Genomic DNA, 25,120 nt, shown 5'->3' with positions numbered 1-25,120 from the left:
GGTCAAATCAAGTTGTTTAGTGTCTCGTGTAGACAACAAGGTGCTGCTTCAGACTTGGTTCTCACAGCTTTCGGTTGTGGTTTGGCTTTATGTATTGCTGTTTTGAGGCTGGTTTAACACAGTCCTTGCTCCATCCTCATTCAGTACACTTGTAGAAGTTGGCTGAAATCCTATTTGAAGTGTTTACATGATGGACTCCTCAGAGATTGAAAACAAGAATGTTGCTGAATTTGGACAAGTTCAGGGGACTCCAGTTGATTCTTTATTGACTATGACCACAGTCAAGCTGGATGGAACTAATTATCTGTGTAAAGAGACTGGGCCGAATGGGCCCTAACAGCTGCTTGTGTGATATCCTTTATTTTTATCTTTTATTTTATGTTGATGGGCCTCACTTAATGGGTCTGTTATTTGTTCTTGTTTTATTTTCTTTATGTAATTGCCAAGCTGGCCGCCCACTTAAGGGTGTACTTGTCATCATTAATTTTTAGAGATTAATAAAATAGGGTTAGAGGAGAAGGGTGAATTATTCGACTTCTTTTCTTACCTCTTCTCTTCGACATACACAGCTCTTGCACTATTATTCAGATCTGATTTGCACTGTTAATTACTGATATTAAACCTGATATTAGAAGACTGATTCACATTTTGGTATCAGAGTAGGTACAGTTCTTCTTTCTTCCTTTTTCTCCGTTCCCATACACTCTAAAATCAAGAGAGTGCATGGAAAGATAGGTTCTCTATAGTATAGAGAATCACTTGCCTAGTTGGTAGAAGGGTTTGGAGATTTAAGTTCTAGCCGAATTTTGCTAAGAAGTGATGTTGTTTTGCTACTGCCTGAAACCCTAGCCAACTAGAGATTTTCGAGGTTACCAGGAAAGGTGAAGCTTGGGTGTGGCGCTCTGTGCTTGGAAGGTGTCTTGTGACTGCTAAAGGAAGGCGGTTTAGGTTAGGAAGAGTTTGGGTCAGTCTGGTTGGTGCGGCACCATCTTCTCTCTTCCTCCCATCTGCTGGACGGAGCAAAACCCTAGTTTTTCAAGCACCCTATTTCTGGTTTGACTTCAAGTAAGTTTGCATAGTTAAAAATTCATTTGTTTGATTTCCGTTTGATTAATGGAGACATACTGAAGTGAGTTCAAGCAGGTGTCAGTTTCTGGACTTGCTCCAGTAGATTCCGTTTTGACTGGTTTTGCCACGATTACGCTAGATGGAACGAACTATCTTGCCTGGGAACAATCTACAAAAATTTATGTTTGTAGTAGAGGAAAACTCGGGCATCTCACAAGCAGTAAGGTGAAACCCGAAGAGACAGATCCTAAATTTAAGAGATGGATGCAAGAGAACTATACAGTTATAGGATGGTTAGTTAACTTTATGCAACCTCATATAAACGAGCACTATCTTTGGATGTCTTCTGCTAAGGAGATATGGGACAGTGTAACTGAGACTTATTCACAGAAATTGAATGTAGCCCGAGTGTACAAATTGAAAAGTGATGTGAAGAACTTGAGACAGGGGGAGAAGATTGTAGCAATCTACTACTCTATACTAAAATCCCTATGGCAGGAAATTGATGTTATGGAAACTGTGGTATGGGAGGGTAAAAAGGATGCTGAAATGTAAAGAAAGCCGGTGGAGAGAAATAGGGTGTTTGAGTTTCTCACTGGACTCAACCCTGAGTTTGATATTATCAGACAGAATATTTTGGTCAGAGATGAAGTTACTCTATCATAGGCACATGCCATGATAAGTAGTGAGGAAAGTAGACGACAAGTTCAGTTGCAGAGTCCACCTACAGAACACTTTGCACATGCGGGAATGAAATCTAAGGGGCCTACTGAAAAGGGGGAGCAGGTGTGTGAATATTGCAAGAAGCCACGGCATACCAAGGACACCTACTGGAAACTTCACCCGGACTACTCCCTGAGAGGTTTAAGAACAATCCTAAGAAGGGCAGTCAAGCATGACAACTCAAGACTGCTAATGCTGCTACAGTACCTAAAGGGGGGAAGTAAGGAGAGTGAGAAAACATCAACCACTGAGCAGTTGGCTACAATGAAATTAGACTTTGAGAAGTATGGGAGGCTCCTAAATCACTTAGAAGCTAGAGTTTCTTCAGCCCACCCTTCCAACAGTACATCCTCTTCATCAGCTTTTGCTCACTCAGGTACATATGCCTCAGCAAATCATGCTTCAGTTTCAGGTAATCATAAACTCCCTTGGATTATAGATTCCAGTGCATTAGACCATATGGCCAGCCTATCTAACCTTTTTTGTTCATATCATCTCCTCTCTGGGAAAGAGAAAATATCCCTTGCCGATGGGTCACTTGCCCCCATCTCTGGTAAAGAAGATATAAAGACCTCTGACACCCTATTCTTATCTTCTGTTCTCCATGTTCCTAAGCTTAACACAAACCTTTTATCTGTTAGTAGCCTAACAAAGTCCACGAACTGCAGCATAACCTTCTTTCCCACTCATTGTATTTTTCAGGACCTGTAGTCTCAGAGGACGAATGGGAGTGGTCATGAGGCGAACGGTATATACCTGCTGGACACACCAGATCAAGCCTTGGGACCACCTCATGGAGTTGCTTTAGAGTCAGTTGTGCCAGAGTCTGTTAACAAAATTTTGTTATGTAATTTTCGGTTTGGTCATTTGTCTTTTTCTGCTTTAAGTCATCTGCTCTTAGATATATTTAAATGAGTGACTTTATCTAGTCTTCATTGTGAGTCATGTGAGATAGCAAAGCATTGTAGACATTCCTATCCAATCAGTAATAAAAGATCTCTTTCTCCTTTCCATATTGTTCACTCTGATGTGTGGGGGCCATATCACATGCCAACCATGGGGGGCTACAGGTATTTTATCCTTTTTATTGATGATTATTCTCGTTATACTTGGATTTATCTCATGAAATCCCGGGACGAAGTACCAATTATTGTGAAAAATTTTCATAAACTCATCCTCACCCAGTTTAATACCCGTATCAAAATATTCCACTCTGACAATGCTAAGGAGTATTTTGAGAAAATCCTCACCACCTATCTTGAAATTTTTTTGGGTTATTCATCAAAGTTCTTGTTCCTACACTCCACAACAAAACGTGGTGGCAGAAAGAAAGAACAGACATGCGGTTGAGGTTGCCAGATCCCTTTTATTTGCATCCCATGTTCTTGTAAGGTTTTGGGGAGATGTTCATATTGCTACCTACCTAATCAACCGTATGCCCTCCAGGTTCCTTGGCTTTAAAACCCCCTTTAGTCTTCTCTTCCCGGATGAGCATCTCTTTTCTCTCCCTCTCTGTGTATTTGGGAGTACTTGTTATGTGCATATTCATAGTCACCAAAGGCATAAATTTGAACATAAGGCTCATAAGTGTGTGTTTCTGGGATATGCCTCTACACAAAAGGGTTATTGTTGTTTTGATCCAGTTCGTGGCACCCGCTTTGTATCTCGGGATGTCACCTTTGCAGAGTTGACTCCTTTCTTTAGTATTCCTCCCAAGGGGAAGACATGATGAACCCTTTGCTATGTCTCCAGTTGTTCCTCTTCCCATCCCTTGTGAGTCTGATCATGGGGTGTCCACCTCTTCCACTGGACCCACCCCTGATCCTCCTCTTGCTACTACTCCTACTCTCCAAAGGTGTTACCAAAGGCAGAGATTCAGACATATGCAGGTTGTTTCCACTCCTTCAGAAGAGCATCTTGCCACTCCCATAGTTCCTAAGGAAATAGGTCAGCCCTCTATCGACCAACCTTCGACCATCCCTGACCTTGACCTTCCTATTGCTCTTCACAAGGGCAGGAACTTGTGGGGTGTAAATGGGTGTTTACCATTAAATAGCACTCTGATGGCTCGGTTGAGAAGTATAAGGCTACGTTGGTTGCCAAGGGTTACACCCAAATGTATGGCATTGACTATCTTGAGACCTTTGCTCCTGTAGCTAAGATGACTTCAGTTAGGGTCTTGCTTTCTCTAGCAGCTACCTTTGATTGGCCCCTACACCAGTTTGATGTTAAAAATGCTTTCTTGAATGGAGATCTGCATGAAAAAGTCTATATGTCTCTACCTCCAGGGGTGTATGGGAAACAAATGAAAGGCAAGGTGTGTAAACTATACAAATCCATTTATGGTCTCAAACAATCTCCTCGGGCTTGGTTTGAGAGATTCCGGGCTGCTCTTGTCTCCTTTGGCTACATTCAAACACAATCTGATCATGCATTGTTCTTGAAGAGAAATAACACTCTGGTGACCTTCTTGATTGTTTATGTTGAAGATATTGTGGTCACAGGTAATGACATTGAAGAGGCCAGAAAACTAAAAGGATTTCTCAATTCTAAATTTGAAATCAAAGACTTGGGAGGCCTTCGGTATTTCTTGGGCATTGAAGTTGCTCGGTCTAAGGACGGTATTTTCATATCTCAACGCAAATATGTCCTTGATCTTCTTACTGAAACTGGTAAACTTGGAGCTAAACCCATCTCCACTCCCATTGATCGTAATCATAAACTTTCTGCCACAGATGGTGAACCTTTGTCTGATAAGGGAGTGTTTCAGATACTGCTTGGGAAGTTGTTGTATCTTTGCATGACTCGGCCAGATATTTCCTATGCAGTAAGTGTTATTAGTCAATTTATGCATTCGCCTAGAAATATTCATCTAGCTGCTGTGGAAAGGGTTCTGTGCTACTTGAAAGGTACTCCAGGGAAAGGTATTCTATTTGCTAAACATGGTCACATGAAGTTGGAAGCCTTTACTGCTACAGATTGAGCAGGATGTATGGATAACAGAAGGTCCACATCTGGTTATTGTGCTCTGGTTGTTGGGAATATTGTGTCTTGGAGAAGTAAGAAACAATCAATAGTTGCTAGATCCTCAACTGAAGAAGAATACAGGGCAATGGCTCATGGTGTGTCAGAACTACTATGGCTACGATCCCTTCTAGAGGAATTGGAGGTGGACTACGAGAAACCAATGATGCTCTATTGTGACAACCAAGCTGCTATCGACATTGCACGTAATCCTGTTCAACATGACAGAACTAAGCACATTGAGGTTGATAGGCATTTCATAAGGGAAAGAGTCTCTTCAAGAGAAGTTTGTTTGCCATTTATCACATCAGAAGAGCAACTGGCTGACATCTTGACCAAGGGAGTTCCCAAAGGGAAATTGACACACTATATAAGCAAGTTGGGCATGATTGACATCTATGCTCAGCTTGAGGGGCAGTGTAAAGAGACTAGGCCGAATGGGCCCTAATAGCTGCTTGTGTGATATCCTTTATTTTTATCTTTTATTTTATGTTGATGGGCCTCACTAAATGGGCATGTTATTTGTTCTTGTTTTATTTTCTTTATGTACTTGCCAAGTTGGCCGCCCACTTAAGGGCATACTTGTCATCATTAATTTTTAGAGATTAATAAAATAGGGTTAGAGGAGAATGGTGAATTATTCGACTTCTTCTTCTCTTACCTCTTCTCTTCGACATACACAGCTCTTGCACTATTATTCAAATCTGATTTGCACTGTTAATTACTAATATTAAACCTGATATTAGAAGACTGATTCACATCTATCTGGCATGGTCACAATCGGTAAAGATTAATATATGTAGTAGAGGAAAGTGGGACTTTATCTCCAAAAGCAAGAAGGCTCCCCCAGAGGATGATTCATCCTATGAGAAATGGATGCAAGAGAATTACACTGTTATTGGGTGACTTGTGAACTCAATGCAGGCACAGATTAGCCAACACTATCTATATGAATTCAACAAAGGAAATCTGGGACAGTGTTGCAGAAACCTATTCTCAAAAACTAAATGTGGCTAGAGCCTATAAATTGAGAAGTGATGTGAAGAATTTAAGGCAGAGGGATAAACCTTTAGTTGTATACTTCTCAACCCTGAAGTCTCTGTGGCAAGAAATAGACCTAATAGAATATGTAACTTGGGACACCACCAATGATGCAGAGACCTATAGGAAACTGGTTGAAAGAAACAGGGTGTTTGAGTTCTTAACCGGACTAAACCCAGAATATGATATCACAAAACAAAATATTTTGTCCAAGGAGAGTGTTTCATTGTCACAAGCATATGCTTTGGTGAGCAGTGAAGAGAGTAGAAGGATTGTCCAAGTTCACGGGGCTGGTATTAGTGATCACATTGCGAATACAGGGGTTAAACCCAAAGGAGTTGCAGGGACTTCTAGTGGCTCTGGGAAGAAAGAAGTTGTATGTGAGTAATGCAAGAAGCCAAAGCACACCAAAGACAAGTGCTGGAAATTACATCCTAATCTTGTGCCCATTCGGTTTCAAAAAAAGCATGATAGTAAAAGGACAGGGAGTGCAAATGTGGCTACTGGTCCAGATAGTGACAAGTACTACACTGAAGAGATGTCTGCTTGTGCACAGTTGGCAGCCATAAAAGCAGAATATGAAAAGTTTGGGAAGATGATCAGTCATCTAGAGGGTGTGACTTCTTCCAACCCTTCAGGAAATTCAGTTTCTTCTGCATTTGCTCATTTAGGTATAAGGCTTCTGCCAATCATGCAACCACTTCAGGTAATCTTAAGATCCCTTGGATTATTGATTCAAGTGCTTCTGATCATATGACCAACATTTCTACCTTGTTTGTTTCATATGATTTGCTTCCTGATCTGATGGTTCTCTTGCCCTTATTTCTGGCAAGGGAACCATCAAGGCTACAGATTCCTTGTTCCTACCTTCTACCATTCATGTACCTAGATTAAATATAAATTTGTTATCTGTAAGTAGTCTAACCAAGTCATTAAACTGTTGTGTAACCTTCTTTCCTTCCTACTGTGTTTTTCAGGATCTAGAGTCTCAGAAGGTGATTGGGAGTGGCCATGAGGCGAATGGAATATACCCGCTTGATACTCCGAGACAATGCCCTGATCATCCTAGGAATGTAGTTTTCGGGTCTGTTTCTTCAAAGTTTATTAGTCGAATTATGTTGTGTCATCTTGTGAGTTGTTAATGCATTGTAGAAACAATTATCCCTTGAGCAATAAAATATCTTTTTTTCCTTTTTAATATTGTGCACTCTGATGTGTGGGGGCCTTACCACTTACCCTATATGGGTGACTACAAATATTTTATCTTGCTTATTGATGACTTTTCTCGGTTCACTTGGATATTCCTGATGAAATCCTGTGATGAAGCTCTAAGACTTGTAAGACAATTCCATGAATTTGTTCTAACCCAATTTGATACCAGGATTAATTAGACAATGCAAAAGAATATTTTGAGAACTTATCCTGCTATCTCTCTGACATGGGGGTTATTCATCAAAGTTCTATGCTATGACCCCAGAACATAATGGAGTTACTGAAAGAAAAAATAGGCATATTGTTAAAGTTGCAAGAAGTATTTTGTTTGCCTCACATGTTCCTACAAGGTTTTGGGGTGATGTTGTTCTCATTGCTACCTACCTTATAAACCCTATGCCATCTAGGGTTTTAGGGTTTAAGTCTCCCTTCAATCTCCTTCATCTGGACAAGAACATTTTTCCTATTCATCTTCGTGTCTTTGGCTGCACCTGTTATGTACATGTTCCAAGTGTCCAAAGGCATAAATTTGAACCAAAAGCCCACAAATGTATCTTCCTTCCTTATTCCCCCACACAGAAGGGTTACTGTTGTTTTGATCCAAAGACTGGCACTCGGTATGTCTCAATGGATGTCACCTTTGATCAGCTTTCTCCCTTTTATGGTTCCTCTCTGGAAGGACATTGTCCACAAGGGGAGGATTTGTCACAGGTGAGTCTGCTTCTCCTTCAAACGAATCAAGGAAGGATCAGTCGTTCCATTCTCCCTGTCCCAGTGTTCATCCTCCTTTACCTCCTCATCCTATCCTCAATCGCAAGGTGTATCAAAGGCAAAGATCCATAAATGAGCAGCTTGTTTCCCTTACAACACATGAGCCTCGTGCACTTTCAGTCACAGATGAAACAACAGGTACTGTTTCAGCCCCCTTGGAGCCATCTTTCATTGACCTTGATATTCCCATTGTTGTTAGGAAAGGAAAACAAAAGTGTGCACATTGCATTTCCAAACACCTTTCTTACAGTCTGCTCTCCCCTTCATACTTTGCCTACCTCCCTTCTGTTGCCTCTGACCCTATTCCCAGATCTGCGTTAGAAGCTCTCAATATTCCATAATGGAGGGATGCTATGAGATCTGAAATTGATGCCCTACACAAGAATGACACTTGGGAAGTGGTTGATTTGCTTGAAGGGAATGATCCAGTTGGTTGCAAGTGGGTCTTTACCATCAAATATCAGGTTAATGGCACCATTGAGTGGTACAAGGCCAGGCTGATTGCAAAAGGCTATACACAGACATATGGGATTGATTATCTGGAGACCTTTGCACCTGTAGCCAAGATGACATCTGTGAGGGTTCTCCTATCTCTAGCTACTCACTCTGACTGGCCCCTTTATCAATTGGATGTAAATAATGCATTTCGGAATGGTGAATTACATGAGAAGGTTTATATGTCTCTTCCTCCAAGGATGTATGGAACAGATATGAAAGGAAAGGTATACAAGCTGAAGAAATCTCTTAATGGACTAAAACAGTCCCCTAGAGCATGGTTTGAGAGATTTAGAACAGCACTTGTTAACTTTGGCTATGTACAGACACAGTCTGATCATACTATTTTTGTGAAGAGGAGTGGACCTCTGGCAGTATACCTCATTGTGTATGTAGATGATATTGTTGTGACTGGTAATGATGATTCAGGAATTCATGATCTCAAATCTTTCCTCCATACAGAGTTTGAGATTAAAGATTTGAGGGAATTGAGATACTTCATTGGCATAGAAGTTGCTAGATCCAAGGATGGGATTCTTATTTCCCAAAGGAAGTATGTTCTTGACTTGCTCTCTAAAACTGGGAAGATGGGTGCTAGACCAGTTGCTACTCCTATTGATATGAGTCATAAACTCTCTGCTTTAGATGGAACATTGTTAGAAGACAAATGAGTCTTCCAGAGACTTCTTGGGAAACTTTTGTACCTATGCATGACTCGGTCAGATATTGCATATGCTGTCAGTTGCATTAGCCAATTCATGCATGCTCCCCGAGACACTCATATGGCAGCAGCAGAGCGAATCCTGTGTTATTTGAAGGGCTCCCCAAGAAAGGGAATTCTGTTTACCAAGCATGGTCATATGAAACTTGAAGCCTATACTGATGCTGACTGGGCTAGAAACATTGATGACAGAAGATCTACTTCTGGGTATTGTAGCTCGGTGGTTGGTAATGTTGTTTCTTGGAGAAGCAAGAAACAATCGGTTGTTACTCGATCTTCGACAGAAGCAAAATACAAGGCCATGGCACATGGAGTTTCAAAACTATTGTGGCTAAAATCATTGATGGAGGAACTAGGGGTTGAGCATGACAAGCCAATGATGTTGTACTGTGATAATCAGGCCGTCGTCAACATTGCTCACAACCCAGTGCAACATGATAGAACTAAACATATTGAAGTCGATAGACACTTTATTCGAGAAAGGGTCTCTTCAGGTGAAGTATGTCTTCCTTTCATCATATCTGAATGACAGTTAGCAGATTTTCTCACCAAGGGCATTCCCAAGGCAAAACTTCAGCATGATATTGGCAATCTTGGCATGATTGACATCTATGCTCAACTTGAGGGGGAGTGTAGAGAAGATGGGCCGAATGGCCCATAGGCTGTTTATCCTTTTTTACTGTTTATGTTCCTTTCTGTAATGGGCCTTATTCTGGGCCCATCCTTTCTATGTTATGTTCTTTGTAATTTCTTGCCCAACTAAGGGTCTCCTTGTAATTATTCAAATTTAACTTAATAAAATAGTGTTAGGGTGTTAGAGAGAGAGGAAGGTTCGAAACTCTCATACTCCATAGAAGAAGTATTTTCTACAGTTTTTTGATTTCTTTTGATTCCTGCATCTATTCTAAACAGTCTCACACTCTCAAGGACTGTTTTTCTTCTGTTTTATTTTTAAATTCTCCTTTGAAATGAAGTTATGCAAGGTTCTAAGGTTTCGAACAGTGAGTAACCGACTACCCTTGGCAATCAAGGCCTATGTCTATGGGAGCATTGTTCATGATTTAACTGACAACCGAGGCATGAAATATGTTGTCACTATTGACTATTCATGAGTCGACTATAGATTCTTGATGATTCAACGGCCACCTTAGACAACCGAGAATTGGCATAAGTTGTTAGTTGACAAATAAGTAGGGTTGATCAACTACCAAAGCAAAAAATTCCCATCTGTGAGTGATAGTCGACCAATAAAAGTTATCAATCAACTAATTACAATAAAGATGGATTGTTAGAAGGCATAACGGCTATTTCCAATTTTGGTATGCCTTTATTCATTGGGAGATTGATCCAAAACATTACTAAGATTGATTTGAAGCCTTCCCAATGTGTCTCTCTAACAATCATATGCTCTCAACCAAGGTTCAAAGTATCGATAGAATGCGCCCCGTATGGGGCATATCTAGGGGTGGCAACGAGCCGAGCTCTTCATAAGCTACTCGAGCTCAGCTCGTGAAAAGTTCGGCTCAACTCGGTTTCAATCAAACTTTGAGCCTAATTTATAGGCTCAATTAATAAACGAGCCAAGCTCGAGCCTAATAGAGCTCGGCTCGTGAGCATCACGAGCCGAGAATGAATTCTACTTTTTTATCTCTAATCCCAAAGAAGAATAATGCCAACCAACCAGGGGATTTCAAGCCAATAAGTCTAGTCACTAGTATTTATAAGGTGATAGCAAAGGTGTTGTCTCTAAGGATTAAAAAGGTGATCTCCCCAATCGTTTCTCAAGCTCAAGGGGCCTTTGTGCAGAATAGACAAATTATTAATCAGATCTTAATTGCCAGTGAATGCGTGGAGGCTTAAAAGAAACTAAAGAGAAAGGGAGTGGCTATAAAACTGGATCTGGAAAAAGCATATGACTTAGTGGATTGGAACTCCTTGATTGAAATTATGAGGAAATGTGGATTTGGAAATTTGTGGTGTAAATGGATCATGGGATGCCTACAAACTAGTCACTTTTCAATAATAGTTAATGGGACAGTGTATGATTTCTTTGAAGAATTTCATGGACTTAGGCAAGGTGACCCTCTTTCTCCTTTTCTATTTACTCTGATTGCTGAAGCCCTAAGCAAATGGTGTGCAATTATTTAGGGGATGCTCAGTTGGAAGGGATAATGTGCTAGTCACTCATTTACAATTTGTAGACGATATTCTTACCTTTTGTGATGGAGAAACAAGGAGGGAGTGGAAAATCTGATGTTGGTTGTGAAACTCTTTGAGAGGATGTCTAATTTGAGGATTAATTGGTCAAAGAGTTCATTGATTGGAATTAATAATGAAGAGGATCAAGTGAGAGATCTGATAAATTCCCTAGGCTGCGAGAAAGGCGAGTGCCAATGAAATATTTGGGTTTACCCCTTGGAGATAACCCTAGATCTGCTAGCTTCTGATCTCTGATAGTGGAAAGGATTGAGAAACAGTTGGCGGCATGGAAAAGGAACCATATCTCATTGGGGGGGAGAATAACCCTAATTAAATCCACTTTAGCAAATCTCCCAATGTACTACATGTCAGTGTTTAGGATGCCACAAGGGATAGTGAGGAAAATTGAAAAAATCATGAAGGATTTTCTCTAGGAGCCTAGGGAAAAGAAGAAGGATCATTTGGTTGTAAGGAAATTGAAAGAGGAAGGAGGTTTGAGAATAGGGAATGTTAGACTCAAAAATCAGGCTTTGCTTAGCAAATGGCTTTGGAGGTTTCCAAAAGAAAATGAGAAATTATGGCACAGAGTGGTTGTAAGCATTCATGGCATGTCAAGCAACGGATAGGATGCTAGATGTCTCCGTAGGGCTAACTTGGCTGCTCCTTAGAAGGTCATCCATGATGTTCTCCCTACACTCCTAAGTTTTATCAAGTATGACTTGTCTACTAGTAGCAAAATCAGATTTTGGGAAGATGTGTGGATCGGGGATATTCCTTTGGGTAAGAAATTTCCTTCTCTTTGTGACCTGTCCAGGTTTAAAAGTAAGCCTATTTCTGAGTTCCTAAGTCAACCATCTCACCTTCTAGGGTTGAATTGGAACTTTGTATTTAACAAGAACCTTAGAGAGTTTGAACTTCTTGCAGTGTCCGAGCTGTTAGGATTGTTGAGTTCAGTTTGTTTGGGGAAAGATGGGTCAGATTCTAGAATTTGGGGTCCTAATGCCGAAGGGTCCTTTTCTTGTAAATCCTTTCTTCATTCGATGGTTGCCACATAATCTTCTTCTCATTTTCCGGTCAAAGAAATTTGGTGCCCTCCTATCCCCCCCTAAAGTCGGTGCTTTTTGTTAGGAAGTTTCTCATGGTTGTATTAACACCTTTGATGTACTTCAAAGGAAAAGGCCAAACTGGTGCTTGTCCCCTAACTGGTGTGTCCTGTGTAAATTGAATGGTGAGACTATTTTCCACCTTAGATTCTAGAATTTGGGGTCCTAATGCCGAAGGGTCCTTCTCTTGTAAATCCTTTCTTCATTCAATGGTTGCCACACAATCTTCTTCTCATTTTCCAGTCAAAGAAATTTGGTGCCCTACTATCCCCCCTAAAGTCAGTGCTTGTTGTAAGGAAGTTTCTCATGGTTGTATTAACACCTTTGATGTACTTCAAAGGAAAAGGCCAAACTAGTGCTTGTCCCCTAACTGGTGTGTCCTGTGTAAATTGAATGGTGAGACTGTTTTCCACCTTCTTACATCTTGCCCTTTTGTCAGTTTTATTTGGAATTGGTTTACTTCCCTTTTTGGGTGTAGGTGGTCCTCTCCTGACAGGGTGTAAGGCTTATTTAACCCTAGTGGTATCAGTGGTATGACAAGGAAGGGAAGGATTCTTTGGAGATGCACTAGAGCAGCAATACTTTGGACCATCTAGGAGGAAAGAAACGATAGGATATTTGAAAGTAAAGAAAAATGCAAAGAAGCTTTATTTGAAACAATAACATTGAGGGTAGCTCATTGGGTGAAAAGTTTAAAGTTGTTTTCAGCTTTCAAGGTTGAAGATTTTTTCAGGGTTTGGGGACTTATTGCTGCTTCATCATCTATGAGATGACAATTTGTTGAGACTTGGTCCCCTCCAATAGAGGGTTGGAAGAAGCTAAATTTTGATGGGAGTTGTGTGGGTAATCCAGGCCCTTCAGGTATTGGGGGGCCATTAGAGACAAAAATGGTTCCATCATTGCCCTTTACTCCGATCCTATGGAGGTAGGTGATGTGACAAGGGCAAAGTTTCTAGCTGCAGTATATGGGGTTGAGAAGGTTAAAGAGTTGGGGATCAATGGACTGTTCATCGAGGGAGATTCAAAAACTGTGATAAAATGGTTGCAAAAAGGGGAAGGGGTGACATGGCAGTTCAAGAATGAATTTAGAAGATTTAAATGGATGTCAAGTAACTTATCAATTCAGGTGAGATGGGTAAGGAGGTCTGCACCCAGTTTGGCAGATAGCTTAGCAAAGCAAGGGGTTCACAGAACAGATATGTTTTGGGCACACTTGTAATTCTGTATTGGGTCAGCTTACTATGCCGATTTCTTTTGTAACTTATTGTTGTATCCTAAAGTATTTTAATCAATAAAAGTTTCAAAGTTATTGATCAAAAAAAAATATATATATATATATATATAATAAAATTATAGAAAATAATATATAATAATAATATTATAATTCTTAATTTTTTAAATATCAAATAAAAAATATTTTTTATATATAATTTTTTATTTTTATAAAATATTTTTTCTCAAATCAAGCTCAAACTTATGAGTTTTTTACTCGAGCTGAGCTCAAGCTCGAGCTCGAGCCTTATACAATCTTGGTGAGCCAACCTCGAACCTCTGACTATACGGCTCGACTCGAATCCACCCCTAGGCATATCATATCGTATATTTAGGGGTCCAATACACCTATTTATAGGTGCTTTCCGGAACCCTTTTTTTAATTAATAATATATATAAATGTATATAAAATTGAAATTTAAAAAAAAAAACTAAAAAACATTAAAGGTGCATGGTTTAAAGTACCAATACACAAAGGTCTATTGATACTTTGAACCTTGCTCTCAACATCTATAAAATGATGTTTGTGGACTAAAAGAAAACAAGAACTTCAATTGTGAATATTCAACTAAGTAAAGAGAGCATGTTGTGAGCAAGAGCCCTTGCAAAAGAAGAATTCTCTGTGCTAAATCATTTAGGGTGTTCTAAGAAGTAAGCATTGATGCTGGTAAAAATAGCACCATGAAAGTCTATCTAGGTATAATCTATCAAAACAAAATAAGAAAAAGAAAGCCTATCCAAGTATAGCAAGCACCAGGAAGACCTACTAGTTTGTAAACGCTTGACTGGCCCTTGGAAAGTCTGATTGGTTTGATTAGTGAAAATCTCAAGAGAAACCTAACACCTAAGTAAAGGACGTTGGCCAGGGTTGGCCAAACCTCTATAAAAATCTCTATGTGCTTTACCCTTTGTAAACGGCTGGCACTCGGAAAGTCTGGTTGGTTTGATTAGTGGAAATCTCAAGAGAAACCTAACACCTAAGTAGAGGACATAGGCCAGGGTTGGCCAAACCTCTATAAAAATCTCTATGTGCTTTACTTTTCTTGCTTATTATTATTTATTTGATTGCATTATAATCTGCTACATTCACATAGCACACACAGCCTTCACATTTATTGTTCTTGCATTCATATCTTATAGAAGGCTATAGGTAAAAGGGGGAAAAGGTTTTCAAGTATCCAATTCACCCCCCCCCCCCTCTTGGTTAGCTATCTGAGGCAACACCATCTAGGTACTTCACTTTTCTGGCCAAAGAAGATTGGAATAACCCAATTCCAACTAAAATAAGGGCATTTTGCTGGGAAGTGTTTCATGACAGGGAATTTATTCCTATGAATTGATTCAGGGAAAATAAACAGATTAGACTCTATCTCCACACATGTGCTCTCCTTGCTTGGCTAGTGAAAAGACCACTTACCATCTGCCAATCTCCTATCCTTTTATTGCTACCATTTGGGAATGTTTTCTATCATTGTATGGGTGTAGGTAGAACCCATCTCAGGATTTGGAAAGTATTTTCTCTCCATCCTATTCCCAATCAAGGAAGAGAGGAGGAAGGATTCTATGGAGATGTACAAGGGAAGCCATTAGACAGTTGAAGGAAAGGAATGGCAAATTTTTAGGGGGAGGAAATGTAATAGAAGTAACATTATTGATAATATAGAAATCAAGGTAGCAGATTGGGTGAAACTTTAAAAATTGTTTGAGATATTCTCCATGGGCGAGCCAACAAGTCATTAGTTTTGGATAGCCAATTCTACTACAAGATAGACTAGCACATCATAGCGCAATGGAGATCACATGAAGATTTCCATATTAAATTAAACTTTGGTGACACCATGACAGTAGTACAGGCAGCCCAGGTCCTTCTGGAAGAAGAAAATCAAAATTGAAATAAAAATGGATATTTAATCAGAGGAAGTGAAAGAAAGTGGATAGAAGAATCAAAACACAAGGGAGAAGAAGAATGGAAGAAAAAGGTGAAGGAGAAGAGTTGTTCATGAGGGGAAAAATAAATAAAAGGACCTTTTTAAGTGGTTTGAAGTTCAATCCAAAAGGGATGAGGTCCGTGAGGTAAGGAAAAGCATTGATGATTATCATCATATTGAGATGTGGGTAGATGGTAGACACCCTTCAGATGGTAAGAAGTTGAAGGTGATATAAAAGGTGGAGAAAATGGCATCTGATAATGGAACGTTCAGAGAATGACAATTTGAAGATCAAGGCCTGTAATTTTTGTATCATTAGCAGAGTTGGTTCTCTGTCATCTTTAAAACATTTTCTTGTTCATGTTGGTTTAGCAGATAAGATGTAACTTCGTTAGCATGTTGTGCTTGTGAATCCAGGCAAAGGTAAAGAAGGTTTTCTGTAGCTTTTCTCTTGCTGTTCCGGTTGTTGTGTACGGTATTTTAGGTTACATTTTACTACAATGATGGGCGGCATAAGCTATCCTGTTGAGGCTTTTCCACTCTTCCCTAATTAGAAGTCACTGGCTGCGCCTTTGCACACATACCTTTCTATCAACATGTTCTTTTCTACTATTAAATGATGTATTTTTTACAGTTCGTTGGCATAAATAAAAAGAAATGATCGCAAGCACTATCTTGAGTACAAGAAGCCTTTTCACTATTTCCACCAGCTAAAATAACAACACAAAGTAATGGAACAATGAATGATCTATTCTGACTCAAGAAGAATTAAAGTGGGAAGAACGAACTCAGAATATAATCATTGCCAGACACTGGGAAGTGGGAACATATAAGGCCCTAAATCGTTTCCTAATTTGAACTACAAATCAAAAAATAATAAGAGAACATGTTGGACAACTGAAATCAGAAGGAAGAATAATCAACTTCGGATTATAATCCAACCAGTATCCAAATTCAAGCAGAGCAACAAAGAAATCCAAATCCAAATTCCCAAGGGAAAGCAAACACAACAAACTAATTCACTTCATCCCATACCCGCACGTTGTGATACAATAAATCTTAAATACATGAAGAAAACAAACTATCCAAAATTCATTTCTCTTCCTCTTCTCTTGTTTTTTCGGTGCATCATCCATTAGTACTTTAGAGTTTAGAAAAGGAAACCTGCAATGAACTTACTGACTACAAAACAAATATGTAGAGATATACAGAGAGAAGATGAATCAAAACTGAGTTGTTGAATATAAAAGAACTCACAGGCAGATACAACAAATAAAAGCTTCGTCGATTTCCTCTTCTTCACCGTCACAATCGCTGCCTTCAGCATCCATGGGAACTCCAAAGGACACCATAGAAGAACCATTGGGTGTTTCCTTTTTGTTCATGCAGAACCTTCTTAAAACCCTCGCAAAAATAACGAGAAAAGCAGAGATCGAAAGAAGAGATATCTCAGGGAGAATAAAATGGTCAAAATTTTTGGCCGCTGGCTGGTGGTGAGAGTTGTGCGGAGAAGAGACTCTGAAGATATCGGAACCCGGATCTGCTGACACAAAAAGGCGTGGTTAACAAGACTGACAACACTAATGGCATTATTACAATACTGTAATATAATTTTTCATTTTTTTTATGTTTTTTATTATCACTTCTCTATAAGTTTATATCGTAAATAGGTAGTCGAATGAGCTTGTACGGTGGCTGAAATGTCTCCCGTGTCCGGTTTAATAACGTGTAATTAAATTCAACTCCACCCTTGTACACGTAACGTTACCTATACTTTGACCAAAATGCCCCTCATTTAAATACACGGTTGTTTCCTCGCTCGAGATTTCTTCTTCTCAAAACCACCTCTGTTGGTTTCCTTCCAGTTGAGTCGTTGCTACGGGAACTAGTTCCGTTTTCATGGTCCCCGGTAGTTCTTCGTCCCTGAGTTTTCAACCCCACGGTGGAACTCCCTTATTAAGCGACATTATGTCTCCCTAACCGAGTGATGAGGGAAGCTGAGGAGAATTTGGTGGATCTACAATGACATTTACATTCGCCAAGGTGAAAATATACAGAGATAATAAGTGGTCGAGTCATCGAAAAAAGAAAGGTGAGTTCATCGGAGAAAGAAAATTAAAAGGAATGTGCTTTGTCAGCAGAATCTGTAGCCACACGTAAGAAAGAAATTAGAGGATTAGTTCTTGATCAAGAGAAATGAAGCTGAGCCTGAGAGAGCTTCAAATTCAATATCGAAATCAAATGATGAGTTGAAGATGAAGCATGTCAGTCTTCTATCCCAACGTGAAATCATGTAGTTGCCTTTCAAAAAGAGCCGAAACGGGTTTGGAAAATTGTTCTCTTAGAGTAAGAACGACATTCATGTAGATAGTCAGTGAGGAAAAAGAAATAGTTTTTACTTGTTGTTGTAAAATCACACGGTATTGGTTTCTCAATGGTGAAGTGTTCCATTAATCAGCGACTATTAATACTATTGTATGAAGTTAATCCAACATCTATTAATTTCAAAAACAAAAAGCAGGATTTCTCTCCTTGAAGTTGTACCAGAAGAGCATAAGGTTGTCTAAACTAACATCAAGGATCGGCCCTAGGACCACCACAAAGTCGTAAGGTGAAGTCTCTCGATGCAATGGTGCGAAGCGGGGGTGGTTCAGACATATGGATCGGTCTGATAGAGCAAAACAGAGGTTTAAAGAACCTTGGTTTCTCTTCTTCGAGCAAGACTGTCGAGAGTTTATTAGGTTGGATGGACTGGGAATGTCCTTTAGGCAAGGTTTCTAGCTGCCACTGCAAGCTACTTCAATTCTCCTGTCATAGGCATGATAGAGACCAGTAAACAAAGATGCAACCATGGAAGTAAGGTTCATCTTAAAACATTAAATGACCTTTTTCGCAAGCACCATCTAATCTGGACTTGAAAACATGGAACTATGTGCAGATTGCTTTCCAAAGTATGTTCATCCATATGATAGAACACCGATAACTAACTTATCCAAAACTGACTCTGTTAGATCTAGATCGTGACAAGGGTTCCTCTTGATAAGCTTATCATGATAAAACTTATCCCTGTATAGATTATCACAGTAGTTTTCTTGTTTATCTATAACTCTACTTGTAAACTACTGTTTATCTATAACTCAGTTTTATCTCAGTGATTCTCTTGTTCAAACTTGGTATCAGAGCCATCTCGACTGGTTCAAATAACAATAGCACTGACTCCATGTTCTCAAATGCACAAGGCGGCGAACTCAGTTCTTCGGCTACTACAAGTCCTATACCCTCCATACAGAACGTGATGCACCACCCTTCGTCATCACCATCTAGTGGAGTTTGTCAAAGGCGAAAAGAAACCACCACCAGAAGAGGTTCCTAATCCCACTGGTTCAGGGAGCATGCGGAACCCAGAGTTCGACAATTGGATGAATCTTGATCAGCTTGTTCTCAGCTGGCTGATCTCATCCCTCACCGAAAGCGTAATGGGACACATCATGGGTCTGACATCCTCAGGCCAAAGTCTGGAGTGCTTTGGCTCAGAGTTACTTAACACACTCTCAACCAAAGGTACTTCAACTGAAGAGGCAACTCCAAAATCTCAAGAAGGGGTCACAGTCTATCTCAACTTACGTTCAACGTGCCAAATCAATTGCAGACAGCCATTACACTATTTCAAAACCGATTTCGAAGTCGAAACTTGTTCTCTACATCTTAGCTAGTTTGGGTAGCGAGTACAAATCAATAGTGACTGCTCTCACCAATCGTCCAGACGCAGCAGATCTCAGCATCTCAGAGGTACTCGACTCTTTACTCAATCATGAATCTTGGCTTGAACATCAGGCCCGATTTGCTGAATCTCCTAATGCCAATCTTGTCAGACTTAGAGGCAAGGGAAATAACAACTCTTAGCAAAATAAGCAACAGAAGCAACTGTTTTACACCATGTCTAATGGAGGCGGTCGTGGATGCGGAAACGTTGAGTAGAATCATCATCATCAATTCTTTCAGAATAATTTTCCTAATCAACAACAACAATTTAATGGAGGTGGTCGTGGAAGTAATAAATCTAGAATCATTTGTCAAATCTGCAACAAGATAGGATATAGTTCCCTTCAATGCCGCCGTGCACATTATATTTTCAGTCTTCAGAATGACTCTTACAATGAACCAGCAGCTTTTCATGGAGGGATTAGTTCTCCCCAAATGCAATTTGTAAATCCAAATAATGGTAGTGCTCCCTCGTTTGGTCCAACATGGTATCACATGACACCAGAATTCGATAATTTACAAAATCGATCTGTGTATGTGGGATCAGATCAAGTCAAAATTGGTAATGGGCAAGGTTTGTGCATATATCATATTGGTTCATTGTCTCTTTTATTTGATCAGCATGCTTTTACATTAAAGAATATCTACCATGTTCCAACTATTTGCAAGAATTTATTATTCGGCTTGCTCCAAGTCATGACTTCCCGATTTCCAGGCATGGCTTGGAGCACCATTTTTTATAAAAAAAATGGTTCCAAACAAATACACGTTTTCTGGAGCACCGCTTTTTCCAACATGACGCTGATGTGATGTCGTTTTCTGGAGCAACAGCATCGATGCCAAACAGACGTTGTACCTCATAGTTATAAAGCCGGACATTCTCTACAGTGTCAACATTCTAAGTCATTTTGTCTCCAAGCCTTACTTCTCACTGGAATGCTGCCCTTTGGGTTGTTCGTTACATCAAATCCTCCCCGAGCATCTGCATTATTCTACCTTCCACATCTAGTTTACAGTTGGAGAGACCAGAGAGACTCAGATTGGGCTTCTTGTCCTACTACACACCACTCTCTCTCCAGCTACTGCATTTTTTTGGGTTATAGCCCCGTCAGGTGAAAACAACCCATCGTTTCTTGTTCATCAGCTGAGGCCAAATACTAGGCCATGACCTACACTGTCTATGAATTGCAATGGTTGCAATATCTTCTCTTTGATTTGGGCATTTCCCCCCAATACCGCTACCATGTTTTGTGATAAGTAGTCCGCTATGCAAATTGCAGCCAATCCCATTTATCATGAAAGAACTAAACACATTGAACTTGATTGCCATCTCATGCGAGAAAAGATAAGGCACGCAAGGCTTTATGGGATGACTCAAGCGAGAGTGAAGAGAAAACCTGTGAACATGGAATAAATTTGTCTCTCATGGCACAACACGAAGAAGTAAATCTAAACCAAGAGGCTGAATATGAAAATTTCATATGATGATTTATTAAATGCATTTGAGGAACCACTTAGAGAAAGCATTAAGACTTCATACAAGAATAGATATTTAAGGGCTAAAAATGAAATTTTCTCTAAGCATTGGAAGCTTGAAAAACAAAATATAATTTTTGCACCATCAAACCTTGAATTGAAAAATAAAAATGAGAGCTTGAAAAGACAAAATATTTTACTATCATCCTCAAACAATGAGATTAATTTCTTAAAAAATAACAGATAATTTGCAAAATATTGTGAATAAGTTTACTCAAGGTAAGCAAAACTTTGATAAAAATGTTTGGAAATCAAAGAATGGTTTTGACTTTTGATAAAGAAGGATTAGGCTACAAAAATTCATCTAAGCAATCTAATATAAAGAATCATCTTGTCAAAGCATCAACATCTTCTATCATTCTTTCAATTACATGTCCTATTGTGGTAGGAAAGGGCATATAAACTTTCATTACATGTTTATGAACAGAAACATCTGTCAAGAGAGAGCTTTTCCCACCTTTTGATGATGTCAAAAAGGGGAGAAGAATAGATCAAAATAAATTCCCACATTTTTGTGAGAATGGTTTGGCTATGCATGGGGGAGAAGGATAGCAAACCTCGTCATGGTTTAATTCTTTAATACATATAGGTTTGATTTTTTTTAAACAAAAAGGAAAGAGGAGAAGAGCTTATCTAGAGAAAAAGGAATGAAAAATACTGCTCAAGAGAGATTTCAAAACTGAGAAAAAAGTAGGAAAATGAATCAAAAAACCTTTCGATCAAATTCAATCCTATTTAGAGTCTATAAATCAGCTAAAGAAAATGGATTAAGGACTCAAAAGGATGAATAGTGAGGAGATGATTCTAGAGTTATAAGGAGTCATCTCCCAAGTAAAAACTTCGAGCAAAATTCTCCAGGGAGTTATTTTCCAAGGGTTGAAGAGATGACTTAAGGCTGTTTTAGTTTGAAGGAAAAGGTAGGGAAAGGAAGGGAAATCTTTACAAATCTTGTAGTAGATTTTCCTGTCTTTTCCTTTCTTTCCCTACCTTTTCTTTCAAACCAAACACAGCCCAAGGGAAATGCTCTGTTTTTATAACCGTTTAAACCCGCATTAAATGCTTTGATTTAAAAAACATTAAATGCTCTAACCTTTTGATAATCGCTAATGATTAATAATTAGCCACACAAGCGGATTTGAACCGAAATACAACTTCTTCTTGAACTAAAATATATGATTGTTAAAAGAAGAAAATATAGGAGGAATTTTTTTAAACTCTTAGCTAAATAAACTTTGATTCTTTACTAAGTTCTTTAAGCCCAAGTTCTAGAATATAAGTTGAAGAGTTTTGTATTGTATTTTCATATCAAATCTAACAAGGGATTCAAGCTACTCTCTTGTGTAAATACATCTTTGTGTTTGAAAAGGTTGGAATGGTGTGCTATTTCAAGGATAGAAGCTGTGTTTGTAACCACTACTGTGAATAGTGTTTTAGAACTCTCATCGTGACATCCTTGTGGAGAGAATATAGACTTGGTTGATCGAACTTGTATAAATCCTTTGCAATTCGTTATCTTTTCTATTCTGAATTCTAATACCTTTATTCTCAACTTTATTTAATATACACCACTTGAAGAGTTCCCATCTGCTGCTCGCAGAGCATGCCTTGCCACATCCTCACAGTGCATCACAGCCTTGCGTTGGGAATATCTTCTCATGAATGATAATATCATGTGCAGTAGATGTTCTCAATGCACGACTGCAATGCACTATGAGGTTGGTGTGATGCACACTCTGTGAGGAGCAGATCTCATCTCCCACTTCAACACCAATGCAGCACTATAGGTATTTAGGCTAAGGTAATATTTACAATTGCGTTCATTGAACATTTATAAATAGCTTCGAGGTTTAACATTGGAGTTTTGAAAACTGAATTTTAAAAGTGGTAAAAACCCAATTCACCCCTATTAGGTTAAAAGGGACAACCAGCTGTGCTCAACAAATGAATACTTAAAAAGGGAAAGGGAACAAAAGCTATCACTGAGGTCATAGTCCACTAGGAAGGAACTCAAAATAGATTCTGCGTCAAAAAGATGGGATGATCTTGTGTGAAAGTTTGTAGACTTTAGCCAAGAGAACAAGGCCAGTCTTAGGATTAGCTAAATACAATAACTTCTTAGCAGGCTGTGGAACTAATAATAACACTCACACCAGCCATAAAATACGTGGGGGCCACAACCATTCATCCTCTCAACGAGCCCCTTGTATTTTGTCATTGGTGTGGGGCATTATCATTAGTTCCACAGCTTGCTACACAGCTAAAGAGTTCAACTAATGCAAATTAGTCTCAAAGGAGGGGGATTAATATAAACCACCAATAATGTTTGCCTATTTAAGGCTACGTTTGGAAATGATGTAAAACACCATTGGTGTAAAAGTACACCGATGACATTTTACATCAAACCATTAATAAAGTAACCGTATGAATTTCAAAAATTGTGCTGAAAAAAGCGAGTTTTACGTTGGTTTTATCGATGTAATAATTACATTTATAATTGATATAAAACTCTGCTTTAATGAACCTTTACATCGGTTTACGACGTAAAACCCTACTCCACCCAAATGTATGCAAAATTGAATCAGAATGGAGTTTTACATCGATCATGATTACACACTCCTTCCAAATATCAACAAAATTGTACATCGGTTCCAAAAGCAGCCTAAGAGAAATATCTATCTCGCCCATCAACTATTCAATGCCAGTACATGATCCAATGAATGGGTTACTTGATCGTTAGTATTTCAATCATAAGCAATCGTATCCAAACCATTGAAATTGTCAATTTGACAAGTTAGTTGCAACAACCTATAGAATGTAACCAACTCCGATCATCCAATTCGGGAAGAGTGCAAATACAATATTTAGAAATATAAAATAGAAGGTTTTGCACTGATCATATTTCCATTTGCACTATTTACAAACTCAGCGTGTAAAGAACGATTCATTTATCCTAATTTCCCTTCTTTGGTTTCCTTTCACACAAACAGGCTACCATCACTTTATGGGCGGTGATTGTTCACTGTTTTTCAAGGAAATCCCCGATTCTCTTATAGAAGAAATCCATGGATACCGTGATTTCATTACTTAGTCTCCATGACTTCAGCATTGATTTAATTCCATAGATTTGGATTTTGGAGAACAATGCAACTTACCCACTGGGTCATTAAGCAATTTCTGCCTTTCCTTTCCGTTGCACATTTGCACTAAACCTATCTTCGTTCAAACTAGCCTAAAGAGATCGGTAACAGTTCTTGGTTTGATTCACTTTGGCTCATCTGTATGCACCTTTGGGTTTTGATTGATCTAAACTCTTCAGATAGCATATCTTTCCCACATCACAGATTTCCATGAATCTTTCCTCACACTGACCAATGAGATGATTCCACATAAAAGGGAAGTCCACAACATCAGATTAAGAGGAAAATTAAACCCTAAACAAGAAATAATCCTCCATCAAGGTTAGATCATTAAGGTGGACATCAAAGTAGAAGAGCAAGTAGGGCGGGCTAAACCATGTTCATATCAACCCAGGCCGAACCCTAAGATTTGGACCTAAAACCTGAACCCAGTCCGAGCCCAAGGTTAATGGGCCCACCGAAGTTGCACTCCTACATCAAGGTCAATTTGGGCGCCCCCAACTTCGGTGAGACTTCCAATCTTGTTCACAATTAAACTTCCTTGTTAATAATTGTTGTGGACCATCCCTTTATTCGGGATCATCTCATTGGTTGACCTGAGAATGCACTCCTACAGAATTACAGATATATAAGCCCAACAGCCCGTAACAACTAACGAACAGTTCCTGTCTAAAAACGAATAGCAATTTGCTCTTTCTCATAATCATGTTCGGATTCCTGTGAAAGGAAAAAAACATAAATGTTTCTTTAAATCACAAAGAATCTTAGTTATTAAGGTGGTTGTCACTTGAGTTCCTTAATAATCTGGAGATCACCCTGACGGCAATCTTGGTAAATTAGGCTATGTTTGGTCTGAAGGAGAAGGTAGGTAAACCTATACAAGGTTTGTAACTTTGTACAGGTTATCCTTCAAATCAAACACAGCCTTAAGGGTTTGAGAGAGCTTGTGCCTGTAAAGACCAAACCTAAATAAACACAAAGAAGAATGAAAATCGTTTTCCGATGATTTCTTTGCAGAGAAACTCGGAGTAATATTGCCTACACCAGAAATTTTTTCCTAGAGAGCAAGCAAAGCTTGAGCCAATGTTGTTGGACAACAAAAGCGGGGCAATCTGTAAAAACGTAGAA

The 25,120-nt window shown here is 39.1% G+C and overlaps 1 protein-coding gene across 2 annotated transcripts in view; it reads right to left on the bottom strand.

Annotated features, from left to right (window-relative positions):
- LOC148865253 (E3 ubiquitin-protein ligase PRT1-like) overlaps positions 1–17,192 on the bottom strand; it is a 77,363-nt gene extending 60,171 nt beyond the window's left edge. Inside the window, exon 1 of one of the 2 annotated variants that reach the window (XM_088978281.1) lies at positions 16,815–17,192. In XM_088978281.1, the coding sequence (XP_088834407.1) occupies positions 16,815–16,942 (128 nt within the window). In that variant the 5' untranslated portion in view covers positions 16,943–17,192. The remainder of the gene's footprint in view (positions 1–16,814) is intronic. The other variant, XM_088978282.1, reaches the window with a different exon arrangement.
- Between the last annotated feature and the right edge of the window lie 7,928 nt (positions 17,193–25,120).

The sequence above is a fragment of the Nelumbo lutea genome, chromosome 3 (genome assembly GCF_056320005.1).
Source record: "Nelumbo lutea isolate HS-2025 chromosome 3, American lotus-T2T, whole genome shotgun sequence".
NCBI lineage: Eukaryota > Viridiplantae > Streptophyta > Magnoliopsida > Proteales > Nelumbonaceae > Nelumbo > Nelumbo lutea.
This window is presented reverse-complemented; position numbering and strand designations above follow the sequence as displayed.